Source organism: Anarhichas minor, unplaced genomic scaffold, assembly GCF_050575085.1.
Source record: "Anarhichas minor isolate MPS153535 unplaced genomic scaffold, ASM5057508v1 ptg000062l, whole genome shotgun sequence".
NCBI classification, from domain to species: domain Eukaryota; kingdom Metazoa; phylum Chordata; class Actinopteri; order Perciformes; family Anarhichadidae; genus Anarhichas; species Anarhichas minor.
Window position 1 is genome coordinate 1,963,621 of NW_027466508.1, and position 14,702 is coordinate 1,978,322.

General features: G+C 43.9%; 1 protein-coding gene across 7 annotated transcripts in view; it reads left to right on the forward strand.

Moving 5' to 3' along the window:
- Positions 1–14,702, forward strand: part of fto (FTO alpha-ketoglutarate dependent dioxygenase) — a 113,000-nt gene that overhangs the window by 22,377 nt on the left and 75,921 nt on the right. For 6 of the 7 annotated variants that reach the window (XM_076078090.1, XM_076078094.1, XM_076078088.1 and 3 more), the window contains exons 4-7: positions 1,429–1,554; positions 5,151–5,230; positions 5,811–5,954; positions 11,674–11,793. In XM_076078090.1, coding sequence (XP_075934205.1) covers positions 1,429–1,554; positions 5,151–5,230; positions 5,811–5,954; positions 11,674–11,793 — 470 coding nt within the window. Of the gene's footprint in view, positions 1–1,428; positions 1,555–5,150; positions 5,231–5,810; positions 5,955–11,673; positions 11,794–12,672; positions 14,315–14,702 lie in introns of those variants that run through there. The other variant, XM_076078095.1, reaches the window with a different exon arrangement.

Consider the following 14,702-nt stretch of genomic DNA (forward strand, 5'->3'; position numbering starts at 1 on the left):
TTTACTGGCTGTACGGTCTTGCATCTGTGTCGCGAAACTGTAATTTTACAATATCAAACAGGTGAGATGCCAACTGCTCTGACATCCCGACCCACTTTACAGCTGGGCTTTCTTCATTGTGGTTACTTAACCAGAAACACCTGCTACAGCGGCCTGTTTCGATGATTTGTTCTAGGCCATTTCAACTCTGACCCTGTGAACACGAGCTTCAAACACCGCGGCAGAACACCTTGCAGTGCTCAGCAGCTGCGTCTTTTTCTAGTCCTGAATGACCCCAAAGCTCCAGACTTTAGAGAGGAAAGTCTGATGGAGCTCTGAGGACTCCCAGAACCAGGCTAATGAAATTGTTACCTTCGGGAACGTTGCACTTTCACAATAAGGTCACGTTTCTTAAATTGTCCCTGAGAAGAAAGAAACACAGTACATTAGATACCTTAGATGCACAGTGATTAGATGTTTTGCATCACACCTGCTCCCTTTGATAGGCTTTTTTTTTTTCTTTCTCTTTAAACAGCCTCACCTAGTTTTTCAGCCAAGTGGAGTGTTCTGAGTGTTTTTCCCAGCTGCGCTGATCCAAAGGAATCTGCCACGACTGAACATTTTCCGGCACAGAGGATGATATTCCACCATTCCCGGGGCCTTGGGGAGTGCTGCCATTAGCTGGCTCTCAGAGCACAATGGCTGGAAATTAAGTTACTATTTATCCGTGCTGAGCAAAGGAAAAGGCAGCTGTGGGGCAGAGAGGCCCAGAAAGACTTTAGTATTGATTTTGCTGAAGGGTGTTGGCCAGCCAGGCCAAATCTTGTTTTCTTAGTGTGCCGTGTAAGAATGGAAGGAGAGAGAAGAGCAGGGGAGGTGGTCACAGCGAATGGGTCCAGAAACAGGAATATCATAGGATACCTGCTGTCCAATAACACCGTCTCACACACTCACTAAACACCATCAAGGGCTTTTATCCAGCTATTTCCTCTTGCACAGCACAATGATGGCATAAAGATCCGTTGCTAACAGCCAACACATATCATCTTCGCTCTGCTGTTAAGTGATTCTCCCCTTTTAGAGACAAAGGCTTACATCTTACAGCCCTTGTTTGAGTGGTGTGGTTTTAATCATTGCACTCCTTACTATTTCATTTTATTCATTCATTTTGGCTACATTTAAGGCATTGTTATAGCGTTTTAGCACTGCATTACCCAGATATCACTTGTATTTTCAGATGTGAAAAAAAGCGGTTGGGATTAATATTGTGTTAAATAGCCGTCATTCTATGGCGATAAACCACATGAAAATGTGAGGAATTTAAGCCTATTGCACTTTTACACTCAGTTTAAGTCACGCTGGGTGAAACTGTCAAACCAAACGCCTGAAATGTGAATATAAATGTAAAATGCAAATGTTACAGTGAGTCTGGCTGTGTGTGACTGACAGGTGAGAGCAGTGAGGGAGGCAGCGGTGAGGAGGCATGCTGGAGGATCGGGCTCAAGGTAGCCTGGGACATCCGCACACCTGGCCTGACGCTGCCGCTGGAGTCTGGAGACTGCTATTACATGAGAGGTACTAAATCTTCCCCCGCATGCACATGTAAACACGTCGCCCATACAACTTTCACCGGTGTGTCTGACTTAGGAGGAAGGAACACGTTTATTACCCCGCGTTTGAGTGTTGCTTGTACTTTGTCCCAAATGACCCATGCCAGCAGGATGCACTTCCCACTCACGCTTTATTCTCTTCTAACCCTCTCCGCAGGAGAAGTGGAGCTGAGGTGTGTGTGTGTGTGTGTGTGTGTGTGGTGACTTGGCCTGAACACGGAGCTTTAAGGTTCCATGAAATTGTGTGCGTTAGAGAGGTTAGGAAAGCCAAATGTTATTTCTTTGAAGTCCTGTGACCTCTATGGAGAGGACAGACAGTGAGCCACATGGCTGTAAATCACGGCTTAATGCTTTCTGGCTGCAGCAGACCCCTCCACACTCCTCTGTTCGGCCCTGTGGGCCCTTCCAAGCTTTCTCGTGTTTTGTGAGCGTGAGGACATTCATCCACCTCACAGCAGAAGCTCGCGTTCAGATGAGCAATAAGTTAAGTTAAGTTGTTCTTAAAGGCGCTCTGCTGTCATACGTATTCAGGGATAAACATACTTTACAGTACCATCTTAAGTCAGTCTTTTCCTAATCTGCTTAATGAATTACTGTATTCTTTTGTTAAATAACTGATTTATTTTTACACAAAACTGTTTAAACTGAACAACCTGAACACCGTATTCATCCATGATATTTATCAAGAAAATAATATCAAATTTTTACTTTCCCCCCCCAACTTGGATTGGCCAATGCCGTTTTACTGTAGTCCTTGTTACTGCTTACTTCTCTGGAAATCAGTTCAACAAATGAACTTTCTTTTATTTCTATATTTAATCATCCAACCTGCTAGGTGTGTGGTAATGTACATATTTGACCTAGTGATTAGAGGGACTTTGTGATTAAAAGATGGCCGCTTGGATTCTTCCAACAGTAAATACGTACATCCATAGTGTACAATCACATGTGCTGTTTTATGAAGACACTGAACCTGTGCATGCTGCATGAATGTCAAAATCATAAATACACTGCTCAGATTTACAGCAGCTTTCAGCATAGAGCAGAATATGGACGTGATCTACAGGCCTATATCAAACACATTTTTGGAGGAGATGCACCTTACTTTAAACTTTTTTTTGGTGTTTTTCTTTGATGTTTTTCTTGAATTTCCTTTTAGTTTCTTTTTAGCCCGAGATACCACGAGACCCATTCTACAAATTCAAAACATATAAGCAAACTACAAAACGTACATTCACTCAAGAGGAGGTTTTGGTTAGTGAGATTTGTACCTGTACTGTTAAAGTACACAATATATACCCCATATTTCACCGAACAGCACAATGGGTTATTTTTCCCACGTGTTGGCCTCTACAAGTTAATTCAGCGTCTCCCCAGGTAGGGCGTGACACGGGAAATTGTGCCGGTGATTTATGGTCCAAAGGCAGAACCTGAACCAAAACATGTCGAGAACTATTTCCTTTTTTTTTTTATTGCAGGGACATAGTGTATCAGAGGTGCACCAACACATGGACTGTCCAGATGCTGTACAGCTAGCGTACCTGGTGCCTGTCAAGGCTTACAACAGCAAATGCATAACACAAACGCTGTGTTATAAGTAACTGCATTGTGGATTAATCAGCATGACTACAGCAGGGGAGCAAAGTGTAAATCCCAAACATGTTACACAGGAAGCTGCTTTACTTGTTTTTGTCTAGTCAGCTACCATCTACTTCATCTACACTATGCTCAAGTGTTTGCCGATCTGAATCATTTTACAATCAAGGAACAGGAAGGTTTTTGAATGGATTCCTGAAGTTGAGCATTTGAAGCTGCTCTGTTTTCATCTGAGAGCAGCGATGTCTGTACCTAATATTCAGCCTGACAGGGCTTGAAGCCGACCTCCTTTAGCTGGATAAGATTTACAATAGAACAGTCAGTTTCAGGCCAGCCATGATAATAGAGTGATGGGCTGTTGTGCAGACCATTCTAATGGGACTTGACTGTCGCGGATCAGTGGGGATTTATGCTCCACTTGGCGAGTACGCCCTTGAGAGGCCAACTGCTGCACAACGATAGCAGCTCACACACAGTCCTTGGCTGTCTGACGCTTTGTCGGTCTACCTGAATTAAACACTTGGCACAATGCACGAACATATGCACGCACCTATAAATTTGCACAAACTCGCACACAGTCCTCTGCTTATTGGAGGAAGGATAAACGCCTCCCCCCCCCAATGTGGTTTCAAACACACACACACACGTACACTCAGACAGAGCAGCCACCGCTAGACCATGTGTGCCAATATATTGTACCAGTGTTTTAGCGACATACACCATATGATAGATAGTTAGTGGTATTAAAAGAAAAACTACAACGTTGTATAACCGCAGACACCGTAATGTCTTTTCAGCACCATTTGTCGCCGGGTGGCCCCTTTGAACTGCTAATGTCTGAGCTGCTGGAGGCAAATTGAATCACCATCATTTCCACCCAAATGGAATTTCAGTGGTTAAAAAAGAACAATGCAAGTCTTGACACCGGGTCTGTTCAATAATCAGATTCCCAGCTCCCAATGCACAGGGGGACTGGAGAAGAGAGTTGACCCAATATATTTAAAAGCCTGCTTCCTGGAAAAGGAGGACAAGTGGCAGCAGGCGCAGGGGTTGAAAGAAAGATAAATATTTATTACAGTTATCGAGTTTGCCTCTACTCCCTCCTGATCCCACTGAGGCATCAGACGCGCCAAGAAAAGAGCAGATTGATGGAGATAATTTGTTATTGGATATAAACAGTTTTAAAGACGCAGAGTAATTCTGCCCAGAGACCTAATCCCTTCCAATCTCATCAGGGTGAAGAAAACACCGGCAAGTTGTTTTGTTTGTCACCATCTTTTTTTCCCTCCCACCAAACAATAATATCTTCCTCCCAAAGCATTTGGCTGTTTGACTTTCAAATCAAAGGCATTAGCCAGTGTACTCTTGCTCAAGGCGGGTGTAAATATGCACATGTGCTGTGAATGACAGCTCTGTCATGGCTAAATTAATTATTGGTACGAGGCAAATAACGGCAGAGCTGAGAAACATCTATACACACAAAGAAACACATGGAGGGATACACAGGAAACAGCAGTAAGGCCTCTTTGTAAAGCTTCTGTGATATTGGACAAATGTTTGTTGGTATGGCTCTTCCATCTTGACAGATTGAGCACGATCTGGTTTTGTTTGGTAATTAAAATTATAGTACAATGCTGCTCATTCTATTTGATTCGTTGCTGGACCAAGCGCAATCTGTCTGAGTGTACAAGATGATTTAGTCGTCATGTTGCTTCATGCCCTGCTTTTCATCTGTTTTTCTGTTGTCATCGGTTGTTGTCTTTTCATTATAATTAATTAAAAACACACGATGAAAATAAGAAATCTCAACTCTTGTCCCATTCTGCTGGCCTTTTTTTGCCCCACGATGTTTTATTAGATAGTTGTTGCGGATAGCCTGTGAACTATTCTTCGCTGCTCTGTTTGATGATCGTTGGTGGTATCGTCGGCATGTTCTGATAGATTTCTCTTCCGTGTTTCCACCAGATGACCTGAACAGTACCCACCAGCACTGTGTCCTGGCTGGAGAGACTGCACGCTTCAGCTCTACTCACAGAGTGGCCGAGGTGAGAAGCCAATAGGCCTAAAAGGGAAAATGCAGTGTTTTGAATTTGTTGTGAAAATGCTGTATAGCGAGCCAACAGGGCCCTTTGATTTCAGTACGGGCTGCTGGTACTTAGACGCTATATTAGGGAAAGACTGCACATAATGAAAGAATTAAACACTCGTGTTTTCATTGAAATTAAAGTATTCTATGATCTCTATTGGGTGAAAAGAAATGTGAAGATGTATGGAAGCTTAAAATAGATAACCTTTGTCCTGGACACCATTAACTGGTAAATGAATGGCATTTGCAGTACATAGCTATGTTGAATTGAACAGACTGTGTGTGTGTGTGTGTGTGTGTGTGTGTGTGTGTGTGTGTGTGTGTGTGTGTGTGTGTGTGTGTGTGTGTGTGTGTGTGTGTGTGTGTGTGTGTGTGTGTGTGTGTGTGTGTGTGTGTGTGTGTGTGTGTGTGTGTGTGTCAAAAACAAACATTCTCACACTTAAACTTAACGTTTGGATTGTATTTTGATTGGCAGGGCCCTAGCCAAACCCTGCATGGCAGTTATTTGTATAACACTGGGTTTGTCCCTCTCCCACCAGTGTTCCAGTGGGACCCTGACCTACATCCAGTCGCGGTGTCAAGAGGCCCTGTCCAACCTGCACACTGACCCAGAGACAGGCTCCCACAGCCTGCTGGCCCTGCTGCCAACAACGCTACAGCACTGTGAGGAGATTCACAATGAGGTGGGGACATGGTGTGTGTGTTCACATGCTCATCCGCATGTGTGTGTGTTTATGTGCTTTTCTGTGTGTCTGTTTTGCATGATTGCACACACGTGTCTGTGATTTTTGCATAATTTCAACTGTTAATGTTTGTATTGGGACTGTTGAGTTTGTATTGGTGTTCATTTTTAACTTGTAGCATCCTGTTGTTGCCCTTATTACTACTTTTGCAGCGGGTCTGAAACAAACAGCATTTGAAAATATTTGAAATTAGTTTGGCCCGCTTTGAGTACTGGATGAGTAAGGCTCGCCACATTGGACAACAGAACATGTGCCAATAAAGTTTAGACAATAGCGTGCCAGTCTTCTTTTTCTTCTGATGCTGTAGTCCGCGATCATCTGGCACTCCAAGGACTGTAAAGATGGCAAACAACCATCTGCAAACATGACAGGATTTATCAGGACAGAATCAAAAGGAAGAGGGGAAGATATCAGAAAATGATCATGGAATAAAGAGAATTTCGATTCTTAATAATACGGATGAATAATGTATTTGATCAAACATATGCATTTGTGCTTTTGTAGAATAATCTACTTGACTAACAACACAGCATTTCAAAAAATACACTGACAACATTTTGTTCATTGAAACCGTGCATAGCGTATGGACAATTATAGTCAAATGAATTGAGCTGCACTAAACTCCAGGGACTCTTAATCCTGGTTTGAATAGTCCTTTGCATATCCTCTGCATCATGGGATTTACAGACCATACTGGCTGTCCACTGGTAGCAGGTTAAAACACTGTAAACGGCAAAATGCGAGCTCGCCAGCTTTCTACCTTCTTACCTGATTGTTTCTACCCAGGGAAAAGCCTCCAATGTGAAATCCAGGTTGTTCCCATTTGTCCTGAACTGGTGATGGATCGTGAGGCAGTAGCCTCTCCATATGTTATCTAAAGATGGAGTCATGCCCCGCTCCCCTCGCTAACCTCTATTCCCACACAAGGAGTGATGGTATAGAGGGATAGAGCGAGGTCAAAATAAGAGGAACGCGAGGGGCCGCCTGCGGAGCCACCAGCCCCTTGTGCTAGCTTGCCGCAGGCCAACAGTTAATATAGCACGTCACCTCTCCCCCCTTTTACACCCCTGGGCTCAAAGCGCGCATCCTAGCCGACGCTAGCACCCAGGCTCCTCAGCGGGACGCCATGACAGATGAGTCTGACGTAAGGTTGTTTAAAGGTTGTAGACAATATTAATTATTCAGCACTGCCAAACAATAGGTGCTGTCTGTGTCAGGAGGAGCGCTGCGCTAGTTGAGCTAGCAACACCTGCTAGTTTGCCGCATAGCGCCACAGGATTAGCAAGCATAGGCCCCCCCACCAGGAGGGCAAAGCAGGTTTATTCAGGAACGCCAGGATGCTATTTATAACAGAGCAGGTGTGTGTGTGTGTATGTATGTGTGAATGTTTAAGTAAGGGGGGTGCCCTCGGGGGCTCAACCCAACCCTACCTGGCACTCACAATGATAGATGTGGCCATTTGTTTGGAGTTGCCCACGACATTTGTTTGGAGTTGCCCACGAGAGCAGAACACCCACTTAAATGATGTATTGTTGGTGCGGTTATTTATGATGGCGGCCCACTTTGGTGCTTGGCGGGTGCATATTGCGCTGGTCGTGTTTGACACGGACGACCGAGGAGCGAACAAGCCTGAAACGCGCAGGCAGCCTGACCTGAGCAGTGCCTTATGGGCCTTTCCTTAAAAAGCGCTAAACAGAAAGCTAGCGCCGTTTGACATGCCACGGATATATTGTGCAACGCGGTGGGGGTGGAGGTTGACACTTGTCAGAAGACGTGGGCGGGTCTGACGATGATGAAGCAGAGCGTCTGCCATCTGAGTACGAGTTGTTCAGGGATGGGGCGGGATGTCGAGTTGAAGTAGGGGTTGATGGGAGACAGAGACAGAAATGAAGAAAACTGAAGTTCCCACCTGTTTGTTAAGCGTGGTCCCTCTCACTGTCTCTTTTTAATCTTTCCTCCTGTCTTAGGTGGCGGGGGGGGTAGTCTAACATAGCATCGCCACACGGCCCCCGTGTGCATGTTTGGCTTTGAAATGCTAATCCCAGATGCAAACGTCTTGTCTCATTTAAAGCCACTGTGTCACTTCCCAGGTGGGTGTGTGACAGAGTGCCCTGAGGGACCCCCTCTAATGATGCTAGTCCCCCCACGGTAAATATTGAAGGGAGGGACAAGGTTTTGCCACATGTTCTGGCAGAAAGTAAACTGTGTGGAAGCAGGTGTGCGTGACCTTCCAATGTCCTGTTTTCAGGCCACAACGTCTCCCCAGGCGCTACGGTATTTGCTTGGCTTTGAAACACCTGTCCTTAGGGCCTTATGCTGGCAATATCATTGTAATCGTATAAATCACCTCTCAAGACACCAGCAGATCTGTGCAGTTCGGAGTTTGTACTGTTGTATCTACCAGTTTCATTAGCCTTTAATGCTGTTTTTAATTAATGTGAGACATTCTACCTGTTAATTTTAAGGGTTTATTGTTTTGTTTTTCTTTGAAGATCACAAGGGATACAATATTCTCAAAGTGAATGCGTTTCACACTCTCTGAGCTCAGTGGAATCATGATCAGGCCAAAGGTTCTTATGACTTCTACATATGTGGCCTGAGACAGAAAGAAAAAAAATGAATCGCCTACTATTTTATGGATGTAGAAAGAAATAGAAAGGTAATCTGTGCATGTACAGTGTAACCTAGCCTGTGTATGACCACTGGCAAGTGTGTGATGAGTGTAAATTGCGTGCCTGGTTGCTCACAGAGAGATGGGGGGGGGGTACCAGTTCTCCTGGCTGATGTGTGAGGAGGCCTGGAAAGGTAAACAGAGGACGGCAAAGAGTGGGATCGAACCAACTCTCATCAGCTCCCACCTCAGGGCCACGGCAATGGAAATTGATTGGACCCGCTCAGGGAATACCGTGAAGGTGTTGGAAAGAAAAAGAAAACGTGGCTCATTAAATGGGAAAAAAAAAGGGGGCTGCTTTGCTTTAACTCCAGACTTGCCATGGTGGGCGGCCAGTCGACTAATGTGGGGCTAATGTGTAGTTAGTGTGTCCATCACCTGCAGAGATGACAGCCACTGCCGCAGGGGAGCCACTAGCTCCCCTCTCGCTCCCCCACGCCGTCTCAGAGAAAAACTAGCCCTAACAACCACTCTCTCTTTGGCACACACTTTCGATCTGTCTGCCTGGATAGGTGGCATTTAGTCCGAGTTCCCCTCTTGGTAACTCTCAGCTGGGCGGCCGGACTCCAAATGCCACATAGCTAGCACTCCTCAGTAGCTTCAGATGGCCAGCTTTGTGGCTGCCACTGGCCTGCGCAGTGGGGGACAGGCAGCCATGTCGGCTCAAAGTGGAGAGACACAGGTTGGTTTCTTCTCACTAAAGGACAGGCAGACAATCAGAGAGATGGAAGGAGGGACTGACACAGAGAAAAGGGACGTCCGATATCGGCGCTCTTGCGGCTTTGTTGTGTGTTTGAGCTGTAGTGATCGAAGGGGAGTGGATTTGGAGGGTGTTGAGGGGACCATAAAGGATGACATTTCTTTGAAGGGCGGGTTGTATGGAGTGAGTGAGAGGCTGCTGAGCAGTGCCACTGGCTGTGTATTCTCCCTGACATGCTCCAGTCCTTGCATGTCATCCCCGCTGTGATCAGAGCCTTTCGGAAGCAAATGGCAGGATGATTCTGTGCACAGTTTCTACCGAAGGCAGACCTCACTCAAGTTGTTTATGCAAATAATTCGTGCCCTTTGTATTAACTTGCTCGGGGTGCGGGACAGTAGGTGACTTACTTAATAGCATATCCCAATGACCACATGCTTCTTTGGCCACAAGTCACTTTCCAAAGATTCAAACTCCCGAAGCTATTAGACCACTATGATGAAGAGACAAACCTTTCTGCCCATACACACAATTAAATTGCATTGGCAAAGATATTGGGGGACAAAACTTCCTGCTACCCGTACTGCCCTGCTTGCTCGCAGGGCATGACTCCATCTTTTGTTCCAATGCAAGATCTTTTCACTTCCTTGTACTGCAGGGTGGCTGGCATGCTAAGCACTCAACATCAACAATACAGACCGGTGTTCACGTTCCATCTCATGTTTCAAGTCAGTGACAGCATCGACTTTTCAATACTTAACCAAGACTTGCTCTCTTTTTATAGCCCTCCGAAACTTGCAGTGCATTTAGTTATATATATATGAGCATAATTTGTTACAGACAGGATGAAAGTGGATGACTGGTGAACAAAAGCATATTTGAATGGAGACTTTTTTGGGTAGAACTTACCCGCTTAAACCTTGTTGCTACTATTTACGAGTTTGCAGCTCTGAAAGGGGTCTGTTGTTTACATTGGATAATGCTCTGTTGAAAGAACAATGAACTAAATAGTTTTCAGAAAAGGAACAATAGCTCTCTCTGTCCCATTTGATATGCGACTCCTTTATACGCAGCGACTTTTTGTGTTGTACAGTTGTCGGCGTCAAAATGAAATGGAGCGTGCATTGTTTTGGGTGGATGATGCTTTGTAGGACGTTTTGGGGGAGGGCAACCCGCAGCGTCTCGCGTTTACGTTGGCGGCAATTGGGGCAATCTTTGACACTCACATTGGCAATTGTATGCAGAGACGTTAACAAAGCCACTCACAGAACCTATGTAGACAGATACACACAAGGGCGCGAACATACCGCGGCACATACAGGTACAAACACACGAATGCACAAGGAACGACACACTTAGAAATAGATAGGCTACACCTGGCTACATGAAGCATCCTTGCGAGGATTAAATCAGCACTTCAAAAGAGCAGGAAACAAAAACACTCCCAGCGGAGGAGAGGCTCGGCAGCCGAGACTGTCATCTCCAGACGGAGCGAGGGAGTGGGAGAGAAGGGGAAGGAGGGAGGAGAATGAGGAGAGGAGGAGGAGGGGGCGGAGTTTTCAGGTGTGCTGACTGGAAGGTGTGTGTGAACAGACGTATTCATGTTTGTCTGGGTGTTTTTGGTGAGGGTGTGATTCTACTCAGAGAGATGACCAACGTTTGATTTAGGACAATTTGTGACTCATGCAATTACAAAAACATGACTTTGCTGTGTTTTTCCTTTCAAAGATCTCATAAATATTATTATATATACTTATATTTTAAATTAATATATTTAAAAGGGCAAATGGATAGACCTCATGCCCGAAAATAAAATAATTAAAAATAGGACATTTCGAAATATTTATTTATGCAGTTTTTATAAAATAAATTATTTGTTATTGTCTTAATACAAATAGAAATTTACTGAGACACAAAAACGCCAATATTGTACATGTAAGTATAAAGGTGAACACCGAAATATTTTATTATGATATCATTTTGGAATAAAATGGCGCTAATAAAGCAATTGTCAATGTATTTGTTTGTGGACATGTATGATATTATACAGTACCAAAAGAAAGTTTGTTTCACATGAATATTTCACAATTTAGAGTAATATATAAAATTGTTTATCCTCTACAATAATTTAAATATTATGCTGTAATGTTTAATGTTTTACCTGAGGAGCAGTGACAATACTCATTAGTCGTTTACTTAAAGCCATGGGAGAATTGGTCTGAACCACCTTTTTAAAAAATCTTGTTTGCATATGTGTGTGTGTGTGTGTGTGTGTGTGTGTGTGTCTGCAGGTGGAGTTTGAGTGGCTGCGGCAGTACTGGTTTCAGGGCCAGCGCTTCGCCCGCTTCTGCAGCTGGTGGACCGGACCGATGGAGCAGCTGGAGAAGGACTGGAAGCTCATGGAGACGATGGTAAGGCCGCTCAGACACACTGCTGGCCTCACTGTCTGGTCTCTGCACCTCGGTAGTTTACTGAACTCGTTTTCATTACTCTACTAATCCTTTAGTGGCTGAACTAAATGCATTTCCTTTTTAATGTACGGGCTGTTTCTTTAGTGACATACACACTATCCTCAGTCCTAGATGTTACAGGGATTCCATTCCTGTTTTAGAAAATACATGAAAGGAAAAACATCGCATGAAATAGCTTTTTTGATATACAAAATCAGTTTGATAATAATAATAATAATAAAACTTGAACTAGAAAAGAAAAAATATATAATAATACAACTTTTCTACCATTGCCCCAAAATATGAGCAGTTCCAGTGTAGGCAGTCTGTCATTTCATAATAAGGGTTTTCAGCTTTCTAAATGCTTAACATGCCTGCGCTTGTGCTTCTTAAACAAACTACATAAGTGATCTGCTGTCCAATAATGTTCTTCACACGTTAGGGTGTGTTTATAATGACATGATGGATTGCCTAACTTCTCACCACGCTGCGATATTAAGGATGTGTCATGTGTTAAATTGCAGCTTCACAGAAGTTTTATTAGAGAGGAACGTGGGCACGCAGCTATTACTTAAGACACCACTGTAAAGGAATCACTTAGTAATGTCAGACTCATAATTAAGTTACCTTAGTCACAGCTCTGTACAATACATATGTGACGCATACACACGCGCACACACACACACACAGCACTGTAGATATGCAGCACACAAAATCACACGTAAACATGCTTGGTCTCGCTTTCTCGCCCTCCCTGCAGCTTCTTTGCAGTCTGTCTCTCATAGCTAGATTTCAAAGAGTGTGTGTGTGTTCATGTATGTGCGTGTGTTTAATACCCAGACAGCGGAAGCAGCAGGGGGCACTCTTGTATCACTGTAGCAGCAGCAGCAGCAGCAGCGGCGGCGGGAGCAAAAGAGCTGCGCTCCTCTTTTCCTCTCTGCTCCGTCTCTCTCTCTCTCTTTCTCCTTCTCCGTGTCTCTTTATGTCTCTCACCCTCTCCTGCTGTCTGTGGGAGCTCTCTGTCTCTGTCAGTGTCGAGCGCTGAGCAGTAATCACATCTAATGCTCAGGCGGGGATAAAGGCAGGAGCTGGAGGAGAACTGTACTGCTGCCGACGCTGTTCGGCTCCAGCCGTAGTCTCTCTCCTGCACTTCCCTCTCTCTCACTTAGTCGAACAGCCTGGCAGAGGGTGGGTGGGTGGAGGGGTTAGTAGACAGGGGCTAAACTCATCTAGAGCTCCACCTCCGGGCCCAGATGAAGTGTGTGATTTGGACCTGTATTTAGAAAAGGGCATCAGTGAAATGTGAGGTCTTTCTCGCTGTCTCTCTCTCTCTTTGTTGCTGTCTCAGCCCGTCTTTAATGGAGAAGAAAACCATATCCACCGTGTGTGTGTTTGCGTGTGTGTCACTCATGTGGATTCCTGACGTGCTGTAGAAACGTACAATACAGCAAATACAATGCGCGACTAATACAATAAATATTAATATCTATTTGAAAATTATATGTCGTATTATTTTTTTTATATTTGTAACATCTGAAGTTACTCTGATTTGTGTTTATTTCAACATTAGTAATTTCACAGTTTAATCACGTGTCAAATCACACAAAAGCAAGTATATCTTCTGCAGAGACGCATATTGAACCGTCGCAAAAACAATACACTGGTGAGTGCAGAAATGTAATCACTCACTATTGCGATGAAAGACAACATTATTGCTCTCGCAAGCAATATTTACATACATGCATCGACCTCTGATATGCTGATGAAAAGCACTCTATAGATGTGACTTATAGATTTTCCTTTTAGAGGTTTTGATAGCTGTAGCTTTTTTCGGCAGCAAGATTAAAACGCATTCCTCTAAATTACTTTGAGTTATTTTAGATTGTGGGTTCCCTCTACATTCCTTTATTGCATATATTTTACATTTGGAAGCTGGCAATTGACAGTAGAGTGTAATTTAGTGAAACGCGAGTGACCTACTGGGTGCAGATGCTGTTTGCCATATATTTATTTAGAATTTTTCTGTTCTTGCCTGCAGTTTATTTTAATACAGCATTATTTTTGTCAAATCCAACATCACCATGGGTATTTTAAAATAACAAATATATGTCTCTTTAAATAGGGTTTATGAATTGACACCGTGTTGTTTTATACTCTGTGCTGTAGCAATAAAACAGCCTATTGTTTTATCCTGCTAAAATAGCAATACAAACAGCCAACCTCCCTCTCTTTATTGTCATATTTAGCACACAGTGTTGTGGGATGCGCTGGGCTATGTATGCGTTTGTTAGTCTGTATGAAGAATATTGCAATATGGGGGGGGACTAGCTCCTGTTTATGGATACTGTCTCTCCCTGGGGCTCCCTCTCTGCTCCTCAGCCTGTTGTCATGCAAATGCTTATCCTTCTATTTGAATGACATTCTGATAAAATACATAAATAAATAAATAAATAAATAAAGAACCAACAAAAAAAAAAAAAAAGTCCACTTGCTTGCTCGTCTCTTTTTGGTATTTTCTTGATAGAAACAAAGAGACGCGCTGCTGAATAAACTTCATGTGGAGGTATGTGAATGTACAGCAAGTGTGTACGGTGTGTGTGTGTGTGTGTGTGTGTGTGTGTGTGTGTGTGTGTGTGTGTGTGTGTGTGTGTGTGTGTGTGTGTGTGTGTGTGTGTGTGTGTGTGTGTGTGTGTGTGTGTGTGTGTGTGTGTGTGTGTGTGTGTGAGAGCTGTTTAGTGTATATAAGGTAAAGGTTGTTTCTGCAGAAAAAAAGGACATTAACTTAAAGGTTTTACGTTCCCCAGTGATCCAGAGTGCTAAAGTCTGTTTTGACCTGCCGCGCTTGCAGCTTTGCGTCCCCTCAGGACTCC